Below are 16,525 nucleotides of genomic sequence, written 5' to 3' on the forward strand. Positions count from 1 at the left end.
TTGGCTAAAGATTGTTTATCAAAATCTTCACTTTAAATGAATACAAGATTTTATCACCTGCCCTGATACACAGAAATTGTCTACCTTGCATATACATACAAAGACAAATTAGTTTAGATAATGTAATATTCTGGCTTCCCAAAGTCAATCACAAAGGGGTTTTTTTACTTCAGTGAAAGAAAGACTTTACCAAATATTCCTAAACTGTAATTATTAAATTAATTATTAAAAATTAGTGGTATAGCATAATGACCAACGGTAAGACACTGGGCACTGTTCCAGTATCATACAATCAGTTCTAAACCCGTTTTTCCTTCCTATCACCACCTTCCAGGAGGACTCCACTTGGTTACTGAAGAATCTTCATGGGTTTCTCAGAGTCCTTCAGACTAAACCTGGATATTTCATTCAAAATAATTTTATTTTCATGTTGCTAATCAAATATCCATTCTTTACATAATAGATAAACACAACATAAAACTTAAAAAAAGCTTGTAGAAAACCCCCTTATTAATAACGCACATTGGTGCATCCAAAACATACCATTTCAGGAACACTCTGAAGAATTTTAGCACTCTTTAATATCATGCTTCCCAGTAATTTGAAATCATTGAGTTTCATGTACCCAAGTTCTTCTCCCAGGATTCTCAGATATGCTCTTCCTTCAGGAGCCTCTTTTTTGCCCAATTCTTTTATCAGTTTTTCAAGGTTAAGCATTATTCCTTTCATGATGTCCTGAAAATTTAGTCAGAGCAGTAAAACAGATTCATGAGAAATCTGTTTGATCATACATTGAGAACAGTTGCATCTAGAACAGTTACTTCTAGAACAGTTGCTTAGTGAATGTTAGGAAATCTGCACATGCACTTTATACAGATTTGATTCCAGACACTGTTCCCACATAGAATAAGAAAAAACATTGTTAAATGTAATTAATTATTTCTAGTTTAGCCTACCAGAAGAGGAGAAGGCTCATGAACAATGAAAGAAGGAGTGCTGTAATTATTATGTAAAGATAGGGATGCTGTGTTGTGCAAAGAATGTTTTCAAGCTGTACCTGATCCTGCTTGCCATCTGGGGAGTAGCCAAAATAGTCAAACAGTGCCTTGGAAATTGGCTCTGGCACTTTTCCATGAACCCAGTACAAGGCCTTGCTTGCAGCATCTGGGAAAAATCCCTTCTCTCCAAACAGAGCTTCCAGTGTTGGTTCAAACCCCTTTCCATCTAGGCCAAGCTAAAATGAACAGGACAATGCAATAACTGAGATGTTTTCCACACTTCTTTGGGGAACAGACTTTCTGGGGAACAAACAACGTGTATCCTACAAGTCTATTATTCTTAAGATAAGATACAAAACACTAGGTTTTACAAGTAATTTTATCTTTGTGGTGAGGTCAAAAAAACCCTACATATAGGCTATCTCTCTGTGAGTACCTCACTGTGCCAGTAATGATTCATTAGCATGAAGTCAATTTGTTACAGATGGGTTCATTTTACCCTGGCTGAGGCCTTTAATAACTCCAACAGAGTTGTCCATCCAGTCAGTGGCAAGTGACATCACATAACAAAGGGCTTGCTCTAAAGCCCATTGAGATCAAATGAAAATCCCCTTGTAAATAAGCACAGTGATCTTTAGACTTCTCCCAAAGCTCATAAAAACAATACATTATTCAGAGAAAGTTGTTATAAGAAAACAGAAATGAGAAAGAAAACAAATGAGTACAAGCAAAAGATTTTGATAATCATTGTACCTCAAAGATGTCACTTGGGCCAAATCCATACACATCCAGGGTGGTTTTTAGCATAGTCTCTTTAGGAACATAGCTGCTTGGATCAAATACCACATTGCCCTCTACTTTGGCAGAGATGGGATCAAGTCCAGGTACAGAAACTCTTTTGGAAATCTGATAATTTTGTGAGAATTTTCTGAAATCTTTGGCTGTGGGAACTTGGTTTCCTTTCAGAGCTTCTTCAACTCGGCTTTTTAGACTAGGAAAGGGGATTGAAATGCATGTATGATTACTATGAATTCCAGAAACGCATTTCATCTAAGTTAAGAGATTTCTTGTGTCACTTGCAAACATTCATACAACATAGGTGATTATAAATGGCTATCTCGCTGCACATCTTAATGGTAAAAATAAGTCTTAAGGGAAACACCGTAAGCTGTCACTGCTCTGACGAAGCCAAAAAAGCAAACAAATAAACGGCAAGAAAAAAATGCTCTGATGAATAACTACCCCTGCAATCATGGTCACAACTTCGTTCTTCCTACGAGGCCAGAATGTAACTAAAGTTTACTTACTCTTCAATGCCTACTTCTTCAGAGTTAAGAATGTTGGAGATGTGTGAGGCAATAAAGCTTTTCACTTGCTCATTCTGCTCCTTTGTGAGGACTCTCAAAAGCTTTGCAAGATCACTTGGGGAAGGATTTTTCATCAGTATGAGATATGCTGCTAGACGTTTGTCTGTAGGTGCATCCCCTTCTTGGAAGACTTTCAAAAATGTTGAACGGTCCTAAATAGTTAGAGAATGGTTTGCACTGATGAGCTGGCTAGTGCATGATAATACTAAACTCTTTTGGGAATGGAATAGAATAGAATAGAATAGAATAGAATAGACCAGACCAGGTTGGAACAGACCTTTGAGATCATTGAATCCAACCTATCATCCAACACTATCTAATCAACTAAACCATGGCACCAAGCACCCCATCCAATCTGTTCCTAAACACCTCCAGTGATGGTGACTCCACCACCTCCCTGGGCAGCCCATTCCAATGGCCAATCACTCTTACCGTGAAGAACTTCTTCCAAACATCCAGCCTAAAATTCCCCTGGTGCAGCTGATTTTCAGGATGCAATTTTTTTCAAGACTGCATAACTGCTTCTAGAACTTATTTCTATAACTGATCTAAAACATTTTATTGAAGCTATTTTGATAATTTTTTTTAATAGAAAAAGTCATAGAAATTATGGCTTTATTAAAACTTATTGCCTTCTATATTTGGCAGATCTACTGAAAAACCCAAACCCAAACCTACTGAAAAACCCAAACCCAAACCTACTGAAAAACACAAACCTAACCAGTCATATTAATAACAATGATAACAAAAGGCCACTATAAAATAGGGACCTGATTTTTTCTTAATTAAATCCATTTAAATCTGGAGTAATTTGATAAAATCACCCTTTAATTAGTAGTATTCCTTTTTAAGACATTCTAACAGCAAGAGATCCAAATATTCCATTTAAACTGAGACTAGTTATAGAAAACAACTGCATCTCAAAGGAGCAACACCCACTAAGTCAGAAATCTACAGATCTTCTCAGATATGTGTATGGAAACTAAACTAAGAAAAGGGGTTCTAAAAATGCTAGAGACAGCTACAAGGGAGATAGTAAAAATGTGGAATAATGAGGAATGATTTTACATATTCGATGACTTCTATGAAGATTGAAGGTGAACTAAAGACAAAATGCAGAAGTTTACTTCTTGTGCCCCAATTTACCTCTTCAGTAACAGTCATTTTCCTGAATGCCTGGATAGCTGCCTTCTGAACTGAAAGTGATGCAGCTTCATTTCTGATACATGTCTTGAGAAAAGATTTCAGCTTGGGTTTAGCTTTCTCCATTACTGCACCCATGTTTCCAATAGCCTGTCAGCAATAAAAACAAAGATGATAAACATTTTACTCTCTACTGAGGGAAGTAGTCTAATACATGCATTGCCATTTAAACTAACAGTCTGCATAAGGAAAAAAGGAAATAAAAATACCCTAAGTGTGAGGTATGTGAGTTCATCTTCCCCAGAGCAATCAGCACCAAGCAGTGATATCATGAAGTCTGCAACATCTGTTATTTCCTCTGTTACAATCCTCTTCTCATTGTAGAACCTAAAGAAAGAAATATATTAGAAACAAAAGGAGAAAATAAATGTCTTTTTATTTTTTATTCTCTAAGAGAAAATTAATGAAAATTTATAAAAATCTTCCAAAAAGTGACTACTTTTAGGATTTACTCTGAGCACTGTAGTGTTATCTTGAGGTTATTTTGTACAGTTGCACACCATCATTACTTACTTAGTAACAGAATGACTCAAGCCGTAAAAGGAAGCTCTGCTTGGCTGATACTGGGCCATGTTAAGAATTTCCTTTATTCTTTTTGGTGTTGGAGAAGGCAGCAGTCCCAGGGTATAAGTGATCAGGTCTACCACAAGTGGATTCACATTTCCAGTTCTTAGAATTTGAAGGACTGCACCATAGCACTCTGGAGTCCCACACTGAATAAGGCCCTGAACTGTGATGGAACTGAAAGGAAAAGGGATGAATTTAATTAATTCCCTGTTTGGAATTATTGCTGCATGTTGTATGTTTGAAATAAACACTTGACAGGTTTTATCAAGGTGTTTTAATATAAATGGCATATTGTGGTGGTTTGGAAGGAAAGGCTCTGCTTTCCCTCCCCCACTGAGAAAGAGACCACGGCTAAACCCAGTCGGAGAAATGAGAGTATATTTTACAAGGAGACAGATTATATGTAACACAACAAATACAGGTATTTTACAATATATACAGGAATACACAGCAAATGAACTCAACCAGAAACCAGACCCCCCACAGAGGGGGCTTCCCCCTGTGCCCCCTTCACCCCCCTACCTCCCTTCTCCCCCAAAAGAGGTAGAAAAGAGATGTGGACGGTTAACAGGGCAGGAAAGGAAGAAAGGCCTGGCACAGGGAGTTAGTATCTTATCTTAGTTGGCCAGAATCCCAGAAGCAGATCCAGCCGAGAGGGACAGCGAAGGAAGGAAGACTGAGAGAAAGTCCCAGCTACCCTGGGTCTAACAATCTCACCTCCCACAATTCTACCAATGAAATTTGTTTAGAATACCAAAATATTTTATAAACATTTAGCCAGTGTGCCCCTTTCTTAAAGGCACAGCGTCAAACAGCCACACATATCCTTATCCATGACTAGAAGAAAATTGCTTGTCAAAAAGAAGCATCTTAGTTTTACAAGTTATACTGATAATATGGTTAGTTATGAACAGCAAGAAAGTACTAACCATACTGTCACTACACAGATATATCTTTTCTCTACAACAGACTTCCTCACAATTTTAAGTATTGTAATACAACATATTGAACCAGACTGAGGCTCTTGTCCCTCTACGGAATAAAGATACAAAGTATGTATAATTTGAGTCATGTCCAGCCAGGACAGAAAAGTCAGGGAGGTGAGTGGACAGCAGGCTCGACTAAAGAATTGTATCCTTCCATGCCTCCCAATATTTCACCATCAAAACTGTGTTCTTTGCTATAAGTCAGACTTAGGAGTCTGAAATTACAGTCATTGCCCTTGAGCAAAACTGCATGAAAGATTTTTTGCTATCCTAATATACACAGGACTGCATCTGGCATATGCTCCTGTGAGGGAGAAAAGCCCTGTATTGGGCTGTATTATAACATAATTCATAGTTCATCTTCTCCAGTAATTACGTTCAGAAGATTTGATGAAGGAATGATCAATACAATATTAGTTCTTCATAGAAGGCTAGAATGTTCAGATCTATTTAAATCAGACATTGGAAAAGGTTGCTCAGGGAGGTGGTTGAGTCACCAGCCCTGGATGTGTCTAAAGGTTGTTTAGGGGTGAACTTTGTGTGATAGGGTTTATAGTTGGACTCAATGATCCTGCAAGTCTTTTCCAACCTGAATGATTCTGTGAAATTATTATACTGCTCTCATATATTTAATGCTCTGGTTCCAATTAACAACTGAGCATTTCTGATGGAAAAAAATGTGAAATCCACAGGTCTTTGCTCTCTTCCTTACTTATTTCTCTAGATAATTCTGATGACACTTACCTTCTTGAAAAACACCCTTTATATCTAATTAACCTCTAACTTAAAGCTACATGCAGTAAATCAACTTTAGAATGATTTTACTATGGCATTGGCATGTGGTACATTTGCACAATGAACTGTTATAACATACCTTGAAGTTTCCATCATCTTTGGTACAAGAGGGCTAAGAGTGCTGTTATGTAAACTTCTAAGTCCAGAAACAAATCTGTAAAAGAGTCTTGCTCTCTGTTGGTTGTCATTGGAGGCTGTAAGTTTCTGCAGTTCCTGTAGGATTTTCAGAACAGCATCCCCCTGCTTGGGGAATTTGGCATCTGTACTTTCCAGTGCAAGTCCCTTTTCTTCCAGAGAATCTATCAATTAAAAAAAAATATGCATTCTTTATGCATTTATCAAGGAGCTAGGCTAATTTTTATATTCTGTCATACATTCAGTGTTAACTCTGCAGATTATTTCATATAACTGTTGAACTTTAAACAATGTAACAGTTTCTAAAAATAATGGAGTGGAATTTAAACTGAATTCTCCCAAAAAGCAGAATAATATCGATTTGCATAAACTCTTCTAAAATTTCATGAAAATGATTCCTGAACTAACACCTTTTGTACTAGCATAGTTTGTGCTTTCAACTTTTAATAAATATATCTTAGGAGAAATATGCTATGACTAGGAATAATAACTGCATGTCAAGAAAGTGTGTTCTTCCAGAACCAAATATAGAATAATCATGGACTTGGTGGCTGAAGCTAAAAGTTGCATAATAAAATGTTCAGGCTTTCCCATTTTATGCTCCATCCTTTTTCCTGCCTAAATTGATCAAATTTCATTAAAAATTATGAATTGTCACAGCCTCCTCAACTGCATCTTTAACTAGTAAATTGATTTAAAAATACAAATTGTTCTTTAATTTGGCCTGTATTTATATGTTGTCCCTGCATTTGTATGACTGGGAATTGCAGCTATACCTTCATCGAAACTTTTGCTATTGATCTTTGGGGTGTCTTCAAGCTTCAGTGTCTGGTTGACCTCCGTCATCACACCATAGCGATTTCTAGCAAAGAAAAAGTCAGTGCTTTAGTTGAGTCTTAGTAACTTTGAGGGGTCTTATCATGACTCCTCCCTTCTTGAGAAAAAATTATGCACATTTAGAGATGAAGTCAGGGCTGAATGTGATATTTATAATGGGTAATGGCAAATAGTAAGAAACCTACTTGTATGAGGAAGGCAGAAACAGATGTTTTTCACTGCAGACAGCATCTCTGATGTGCCTTTTCTTTGCATCAATATTGTAATGACAGAATTGAGTGCTCCTTAGAAGAGTAGATAGTGGGAAGTTCTGTAAAATAATTTGGCAGACATTTTACTGAATAGTATAGAAACAAGCATAGTTTTAAAGGCTGACATTTTACGGTAGTATTAACAACTACAGCATATAGGAAACTGATGCATAACTGGAGTCATTCTCACACAAAGAAAAAATTGCGCCAGTATCAATCTTTAGTCTTACAGAATAGAATAGAATAGAATAGAATAGAATAGAATAGAATAGCATAGCATAGCATAGAATAGACCAGGTTGGAAGAGACCTTCAAGATCATTGTGTCCAACCTATCAACTAATCCAACCCATATAATCAACTAAATCATGCAGCCAAGCACCCTATCAAGTCTCCTCCTGAACACCTCCAATGATGGTGACTCCACAACCTCCCCAGGCAGCCCATTCCAATAGGCAGTCACTCTCTCTGTGTAGAACTTCTTCCTCACATCCAGCCTAAACCTCCCCTGGGGCAGCCTGAGACTGTGTCCTCTGTGCTGGCTGCCTGGGAGAAGAGACCAACATCTGCCCTTAAAATTATGTCTCCTCACAGACAAAAATCTCCCTAAAATTTTCCCTTAGACCTCTCTGAAGTGTTTGGCCTAGTAGTTACTTCATAACTGATCCCCTTTAGCATGCAACAAAGGACTCCTTCATAGAAATAAGTCTGTGACTATTACAGTGGTTCAAGTACCTTGCAACACCTGATATTCTTCCTAATTTCCCTGTTACATACATTTAAAAAATTTTTGCAACATGCTGTAGAAGTGGCAGAAATTATAAAATATGTTTTTAGTGGGATATGAAATCCTAATTATTATCTTTTTGAGGGAAAATATTCACAAGTACAGAGGCTATGACACCAGGAACAAATCAACAACATTCATGCAAGCAAGCCTTTTCCTCCCACACACCATAGACACATCAGGGGTTTGGTGGACTACATGTTTAACATGAAATTGGAATGTTGAAAAGTTTGACCCACAAAACTAAAATCTGAATATAATTGGATAGAGTTTAATCAATACTACTAAATCCATCTATAAAAAGCTGTCCTTTAAAAACACTGAGAAGAACATGAAAGAAGGTAATTTCTTTCTCTGCATCTTTTTTTTCTCTATTGAGTGTTATAGTCTGACCTATCTCAAGGGTAAGAAAATCTATTTAAACTTTCAGAAGGTAAAGTGAGAAAAATAGTTCTTCTAGTAGTTGTTTATCATTTTAAGTGATATAGAGAAGAATGTTATATACTGTTTACTGGTATACTTACTAGTCCCTTTGCAATGGCAATAGGGCTGACGTAATTTCTGATGGGACTGAAGTTGTCACAGGCTTTCAGGTCTCTGTTAATTGAAATATCTTCTGCAACATTTCCTTTTCTAGACTTGAATTCAACTTCACTGTCACACTTTCCATATACAGTATCCTGCAAAGAAGAAAGAAATCAGTGTCTGTTCATGTTATTGGATGTTTTCTGACCTAGGCATCCTTTCTCATCCGAATGTTGAGGTCTTCTGAAAACTCTGCTAGGTGAGCTTTCTTCCATTTCTTAAAGAAGCAAAGTAAGCGCATTCAAAACACCTACCATTGAAAGTGTTTTTACATCTTCTACTGTTTCTGCTGGCACAAGCAGAGCTGAGATGATCCCCCTCTTGAGATTCAGTACATTCAGAGGTTCATCCTCATCTGGATACAGCTTGACATTTGTTGCATCCTGAATGCTGAATTTTAGCTCATGCCTGTCCCAAAAAATCCCAACATTAGTATGAAATCACATTAAAGTCACCTAGTGAAAAACATGTTTTCAATAAACTGTTGGGCTATAGATAAAGCATAATGCTTATCTTGGATTATCATTATTCACTACTCAATGTTGTTGATATTAGAAAGCATTACCCTTAAAGCAAAAAAACTCTAACCAAGGACATTCTGATATCACCAGACTACGTCACCTAAAGACAAGCAAATACCAGGAGCAATGGCTGGAAACCAGAATTGCACAAATTCAAAGAGGAAATAATTACATTTTTAGAATGAGGTAATTATTAACTACTGAAGTAGGCTACAAAATGATGGGAAGGATTCTCTACTAGTTGCAGTGTTTAAATAAAACTCTGCTCTTTTTCTGCAAAACATATTTTAACAGTCTCAAGTCGTTTTGAGATCTATTACTTGCAAAACAAGATGGAGTGGGTACTGAGACACTGAAACTTGAAGCATGAGTAAAACATACAAGCAATAGAGAGCAGTTGGGTGGAGGGAGGAGTAGCAATAAGGTATGAAAGCAGATAAGTAAGGAAAAAATAACTTTTATAGGTCATTAAAGATTGGGATAGGAAATCTGGACTTCGGTCTCGAATGCCTTTCTATTGCACAGTCTTTGTCCTGCGTCAGCAAAGCAAAATTATCTTAAGATGGCTGTCATTGGAGAATTTGCTAACAAGAAAACATTCCATTTGCAGTAATCATTTAGGGGACTACCAAACAGTTGCCTGATGTAGATGATATAAATGACAAAAAGATTTCAGGTAAAAATTCTGGATGGAAAAAAAAAAAAAAAAGCCTTCCCAGCTAGCAACTGAAATCTGCAAAAGTTTAGCCCTAAACTATATCAGGGAGAGTTTTTCTGTGAACCAGATTATAAATCTACCATGTTATGATGGAAAGTGTTCTATGCTTGGGAAAACACAGTCAGGGTGCACTGTAACATTGCAGCATGTTCTATAATAAGGCTACAAGTACTGATGATAATTGATATTGCTTACTCGGACATGGCATTTGCAAAGTCCTCAGAGACCTTTGACTTTTTCAGAATGGTCTTTCCTTCAGTATCAACACCAAATGTCTCCCTCAGGGAGCAATGCATTGTCCTCAGGATGAAGTGGCACAGCTGTGGAACCTCCAGTTCAACCTGAAAACAGAAATATGATGTATTCATCCTTTTTTTGGGTTATCACATATTATCCAGGATTATCTAGGTATAGTTTTGAAAATATTCGTTGGGTTTGTAAAGTGTTGGAATCACCCTACTAGCAGGTGTTGGGAAAGATCCCAAAGTACTCCAACTAGCTTAAGGTAACTTGAGGGAGAAGATATGAATGTAGGTATTTGCTTGATTAATAACATGGAGTATACTATATATACAGTAAACAATCACCTTAGGTTCTGAAAATTTATAGTACTAGAAGAAATGCATGAAAACTTGATTTATGACATGGGTGACCGGTTGGACTCTGTCAGAACAGTATGTGCTAAATAAAAAATATTTTCCCCAGTTGATCCATTTCAGGCCCTGATCCTGGCTTGATTATCAACAGGCTATCACATGGTTTTCATCCCATAAATGAGCTGGTGTAGTTTAACTTCCACAGTTATTTGATGGACATCGGTAGACTCAAACTGAACTACCCAGTTTTCCCCTTCCCTCATGTAAAAGTACAGCCAGATCAGGGTTTTAAGTGCATTGGCGCAGTGGTATGAAGGACTTCTGCAATTCTCAGTGCCTTCTATCTAGGACAGGGAGGGCTTAGTCTTCAGGAATCTTAACAAGTGCCTTGCAAAAGAATGGTTTTAGTTTGGAAAAAAGATTGAAGGATGGTCCCCAGCTGCCAGCTCCCACGTTATTCACTTTACAGCTCCAATCAGTTGTATTTACTTCTCTTTCCCTACCTTGCAACTGATCTTTGAACCACTTTGGGAATCTGCTGTTCCCATGACGCCGTTTGATGTTTCTGCTTCGTATGAGTAAACATATTTTCTGAAGGGTTTAAATCTGGTTGTATCTTCTGCAATTGGAAAACAAGAGTGCTTTTATGACTTGGGTAAGATATGCATATGTAGATGCTTACAATACATGCTTTGTGTTGTGTAACCAAAATGAATGCCACATATAAAGGAAGTATAAGGACTCTCCCACTATTTCCTTTCATAGAATAGCTTTCAGAAGAAGTAATGCCTTCATGATAGCTGGATGCTTTCTGAAGTGTAAGACAAAATCTGTGGGGGAAGCACAAGTTTTGAGGTCCAATGCTCTGACAATATGATGCTATCTGGCAATATGATGCCATCTGGCTTTCAAATCATAGAATCATAGAATTCTTTAGGTTGGAAAAGACCTTTAAGATCCTCAAGTCATGCCCCATTAAAGGTAATGACAAAAAATGAGAGAAAATTTCAGATGTGGAACTGTTTTTAGAATGACCCTATTGCTTCTAAATTAAACCAATCATATGGTAGTTTTCAAACTGGTAATGAAATGAGTCATTTCAGCTCAGTTTTTCCCACCATAATTCACATCTAAGCAATTGCTTGATCTAAGTCACATAACTGGGACTAAAAGGCAATAAACACAGAGACAGAACACCAAAACTAGCATTCCTCAACACCATTTCAGCTGAATCTACAGAGTATCTCTCTGCCCCAGAGCCTCCCAAAACATGATCTCTAATTCACTTATTAGATCAGCAAATTTTACTAGATTAGTTTTAATGGAGAGAAACTTTAGTTACAAGAAGAAAATCCAGAACAAGCTAAAACCACCAAGTTATGAGCAAGAATAAAGCAGGATGAAGCATTTACAGAGGTGTTTCTCTTTTTATCAAAGGAAGCCCCAAAACATAAGGGGCTTTCTCAAAGTGATGATTTTCACCTGTGTTTAATCTAGCCCTGTTGCTTTCAGAGGAAACAAATTTGTAATTTTAAACCCTAAAAGCAGGAATGAATATGGTAATAGAGAAATAAAGAAAAATAAATTTGTCTCAGTGTCAAATATTGGGATATAAGATCTTCTTTTGGTGTCTGGAATGCATAACACAGGCCAAACAATGTACTGAATTACAATCTACTCCCACTATAACTACAAGCATAATTTTAAACTAAATAATGATGATCAGGCATTTAAAGTGACTGTTAGAGCAGTTTAGTTCTGTCTATACCAGAAGCTACTGTTCCCTCTGTGTAGACTGAACAACTCACTGTTCTGATGCTGAATGAAAAGCAAATTCTAAATTACTTCTCTGTGGCTATTTGTGACTGTCTGAATTTTTTTACAGGAAAAAAATAAGGTAAAGTCACCTTGGTGTAACCCCCACATGCCCACCATCAAATCCATACGCTTTTGCCTGCCTACACTTGCCATGAAGGTATCTTATTCTTCCTCTTAAGAAATATTTGTCATGTCAGAGGCTAATGGACATGTTATCTCTTCCTGTATGTCACAAAATTGCATATTTAGAGAGGAGAACAGAATAGTACTATAAAACCTCAAATTTCTCACTTTTATCACTTGGCTCATTTTTATTGCTTTTATGAGCTTTACATACTTTATAATAGTGTTTAACTGAGATTACTGTCACATAATTGCTAAATAGAGAGAATAAAATTAATATTACCTATTGTACAGTAACCAGCATCTTATAAATATTTGAAAACTGAATTAAATTATTTAATTTATCTTAATTAAAATTAACTTCTAAAAAAAATAATCAAGACTATCCCCATGACTATTGACTATAACATTGCTTAACTGTACATTCTCATAAGTTTTCACAATGCCAGTATCTACTGTGCTAAAGAGAAAAACTAATTATTGCTTAATTTCCTGATTTTAAGCAGAAATAAATGGAAAAGGAATGGTATGATTAGAAATTCAAATACCAAAAAAATATTGTATCAAAAATATTCAAGAAACTGGCATCAAATCCCAGAAGTTGTTTCAGACAGCTGAAATAAACCAAATTGCCTGGAGATGGTGCTAAAGTAAGAAAAATGGGATAAAAAACCCCCTAAAGACAAACAAGAAAACAACTGGCTTGGTACTTTGACCCGACTGTGGAACATTATGTATCTAACCAAGAAGTCAGGGCCAGTCAGAGTTCATTATAAAGATAGGGCATGAAGTCAGCACTTCCTGAGTCTTGACTTGTTTATAGAAATTGCTGTCCTTGCTGAAGGAGTTGATGATTTATTCTTCAGGTATTTAGTTAGATATCCAAGTGCAATTCTGTGGGTTTAGCAGCCACTGTGATAAGTGAGATTCAGCCCATGGTAAAGTGTGATGTGAATAATCTCACTGCTAAAGCCTTACATCTGATAAATGGAGATTTCTAGATTAAGGAGTTTGCATCTGACACCTGTTGATTAAGAAAACAACAAAATGATTGAAAGCAGTTTTTTAATGGGAGCTTTTTAGAAGTTTAGAAACCCAATCTGAGCTTCTTCAGTCTCAAGAGACTTCTGAAATTATTTGAGCCAAACCTTATGGATAATTAAATACCTAAAATAAATGTAATGAAATACTTCAGAATATTGCCATCATTTTTGCTTCAGTTATTTCTGAGGATTTATGGGAAAGATCAAGCTTTGAAAGATACATTCAGCTAATACAGGGAAAACAAGGTAACAAAGCAGAGGCAAGAAATTACTTGAACATTCTGGATTTCCATTTTCAGGCACTTCTTCCTCTGTAAAGAATAAAAACAAGAATTATAAGCTGGAAAAGCAATTTAAAGCTATAAAACATGGGCTATGGAAATTTAAATGGAAATACTACACTTATTGTACAATTTTAAAATTTAAACAAACTTTTGATGTAGTTTGGCACACTGATGCAAATAACAAAGCTGCTATTAACATTGACAGTACAGAGACAAATATAAAGGGAATTATAGTAGTTGCCTTGTTATTGTGAACTAAGACCTCAGAATAGGATCTTTAATTGATGGAATGAAATGATTTTGATTTAAGTTGAGAAGGATCAGCTTTTAGGTCAAAAGTATTTGTAAAAAAAACATGTTATATGAAGTGGAAAGTTTATAAATGATGGGCACAAAATGTAGAGGTAGACACATTAAATGTACCATATAACATGGTTTATTTTAAAATTTTAAAGTATTTGAGCACACAAAAATACTGCATAATGGGTGAATGGCTATGTTTTCCTTTTTGCACATTTAAAAAAATTACAGCTATGATGATTTATACTACAATTCTCTGCTACTGATTTTTTTTTCCCTTCTGAATACTGAGAGCTCATTCTCTGGAGGAAAAGAACACATTTTGGAAGCCTATTCAAGTTAAGAATACTTTGCACCGATCTGTCTTAAGTATGTCCCATATAACTCAATTTAAAATCAAATGAAATAAAATCTAGTAAATTTGTTGCATTCACGTGATGCTACAGCATTTTTTGGGATATCACACATGAACTGCATCACTTTTCACAGTATTTCCTACACACTTGCCAGGTTGTCACTCTGGGAATTCTAAGGTAAGCCACTCTATAGAAATGGAGTGTAACATTACTTCCAGTAACGGTAATGACAACACTAACACCGTTGCTATTACAATAGCAATAATAATATTATTATTAACAACCATTAGAAACTACTCCATCCTTTAAAATTATAAAACCTCAGTTAACAACAGAATAGTAGTTCAACAAAGATGTATGCATAATGAATTTAAAACCAGACCTGCATAACTGGCCCAGACTAACTTTCCTCCTTAAGGTTCCTTAAGTCTTAAATAACACTACAGTGTTGTATTCCAAAAAACTTCTTGGATATCTCATAGTCCATAGCACCATAGTGATCTAGGCTGTCTTTTCTAATCTTAGGAAAAAAAAGCCTCTACTGGCCTAATTCTTATATTACTACTAGTAATGACTATGTTCCTTCAGCAAAAAATTGTATTTCAAATGCCAGTATTGCCTGCCAGATATCTTTTGCTTTATTGCTCTGTGTCTTCGCATTTGCCACAAAACTGCTTAGCAATAGCTTGGATAAGTCTGTGCGATATCTCCAAGCCACTGCTATCTCCATAGGGGTTTAAAAGGAACATCATTATAGAAAAACTATTAGACCAAAATGAATCATTAATTCCTTAGAAGTGCAAATTACACTAAAACTATTCAAAAGAGGCGACATCAAATGAGGTGACATTTGTGACTTTTCTGGCATTGTGATCCTCATAGGACTACGCAGTCCTAGAAAGGGAGAAAATGGTATCTTTGCCACACTTATTCTAAATCTAGAAGCCATTGTTCTGTTATCTTTACATTATTACTGTTTTAACAGTTTCATAAATAAAGCAGCAAAAAGTATTAATGTGAAGGCAGTACTTACGTGTGAGAACACCACTGCTGAGCAACAGCAAGAACAGCAAGAGCTGTACAGGGCCCATCGTGAGCCCTGAACCCTCTTGCTGATCTTTCTTTTCCACTCCCCTCTTCACCTCTTCTCTACCACCTCAGAGGGAGAGTGAGCCTTCTGACTTGGACCTTCATTTATATAGTCTGTGGCAAGCAGCTGAGGCAACGGTTTAGAAACCTCAGAGCAATTGCCAAAGGTCCAAAGGTGATAGTCCCAGATCCTCACTGTGCCCTGCTTTAGTTACTGGGAGTCCCAGAAGGCAAAAGATTGAGCATATACTGGAGAAGAATCACTCTTCTAGTTCATTGTTTGTTTTAAGGAGTTTTAAAACAAAAATTCCTCAGCTACAACCTTTGACAATGCAAGGAATGCATTTCCCACATCTACAGATGAACAATCAAAATACATAAATTATAGCTGGAAGAATTGAACACCGCAGTAACACTTTCAGTACAGATATTGAGAGGCTTAAGAGTACTAATACTTGAGAAAATTAGAGTATTGTGCAGTTTAAACATCTCCCTTTTACAGGGCAGATAATGAAAGTCTGAGATACCATATACCATTTGAAAAGCAATTTTATATTTACCTGCAATATTTTGGTAGAGCAGGTCATGTCCATGTTGAAAGTAAGCTCTGTATAATTCTTCTCTTTCCTTATTCTTAGATTAAATTTATTTTGCTTGCTAATAATAGCAAAAATATGAAAATAAATTACAGAATTAATGAATACAAGCAAACAAAAATGTTTTTACAAATATGCATATTGGTAAAATAAAACACAAAACAGGCTCATGTAATGAGAAATTACGGTAGTTTGAATTCTTTACTTACATCAGAGCTAAACCAAAAATGTTTTTATGAATATATTAGTTAAAAAAAAAACCCAACAGGTTTATGTAATAGGAAATTACAGCAGTTTGCATTATTTCTCTACTTACATTGATCTAATTACAATAAATAAACCCCACTACTACAGCAGCAGTTAAGAACATTTTGTTCAGTAAATTTAACTTTTAAATAGAGGATCAAATGGAAATGTTTTGACATGCCCAAATCAAAATATTTCCTCTTATATTGTTGAGTCAGAAATAAAAATTTGGCTTAGCTAAGCAGTAATTTATTTTCCCTTGAAATTTTACCATGGTAGTTATCCTTAAAATCTCATTTATTCATACTCTTTCTCCTTGGTCTTC

At 36.1% G+C, this 16,525-nt stretch overlaps 1 protein-coding gene across 1 annotated transcript in view; it reads right to left on the reverse strand.

Moving 5' to 3' along the window:
• The window catches only part of APOB (apolipoprotein B), a 37,526-nt gene extending 22,110 nt beyond the window's left edge, over positions 1–15,416 (reverse strand). The window contains 16 exon segments of the mRNA XM_054179895.1: positions 544–735; positions 1,058–1,234; positions 1,752–1,989; positions 2,306–2,517; positions 3,512–3,658; positions 3,778–3,895; positions 4,082–4,309; positions 5,996–6,215; positions 6,828–6,913; positions 7,074–7,198; positions 8,450–8,605; positions 8,765–8,918; positions 9,945–10,090; positions 10,849–10,964; positions 13,602–13,640; positions 15,303–15,416. Of these exon segments, the coding sequence (XP_054035870.1) occupies positions 544–735; positions 1,058–1,234; positions 1,752–1,989; positions 2,306–2,517; positions 3,512–3,658; positions 3,778–3,895; positions 4,082–4,309; positions 5,996–6,215; positions 6,828–6,913; positions 7,074–7,198; positions 8,450–8,605; positions 8,765–8,918; positions 9,945–10,090; positions 10,849–10,964; positions 13,602–13,640; positions 15,303–15,360 (2,412 nt within the window). The 5' untranslated portion in view covers positions 15,361–15,416.
• Positions 15,417–16,525: the final 1,109 nt, after the last annotated feature.

This window comes from Dryobates pubescens, chromosome 3, assembly GCF_014839835.1.
Source record: "Dryobates pubescens isolate bDryPub1 chromosome 3, bDryPub1.pri, whole genome shotgun sequence".
Taxonomy (NCBI): domain Eukaryota; kingdom Metazoa; phylum Chordata; class Aves; order Piciformes; family Picidae; genus Dryobates; species Dryobates pubescens.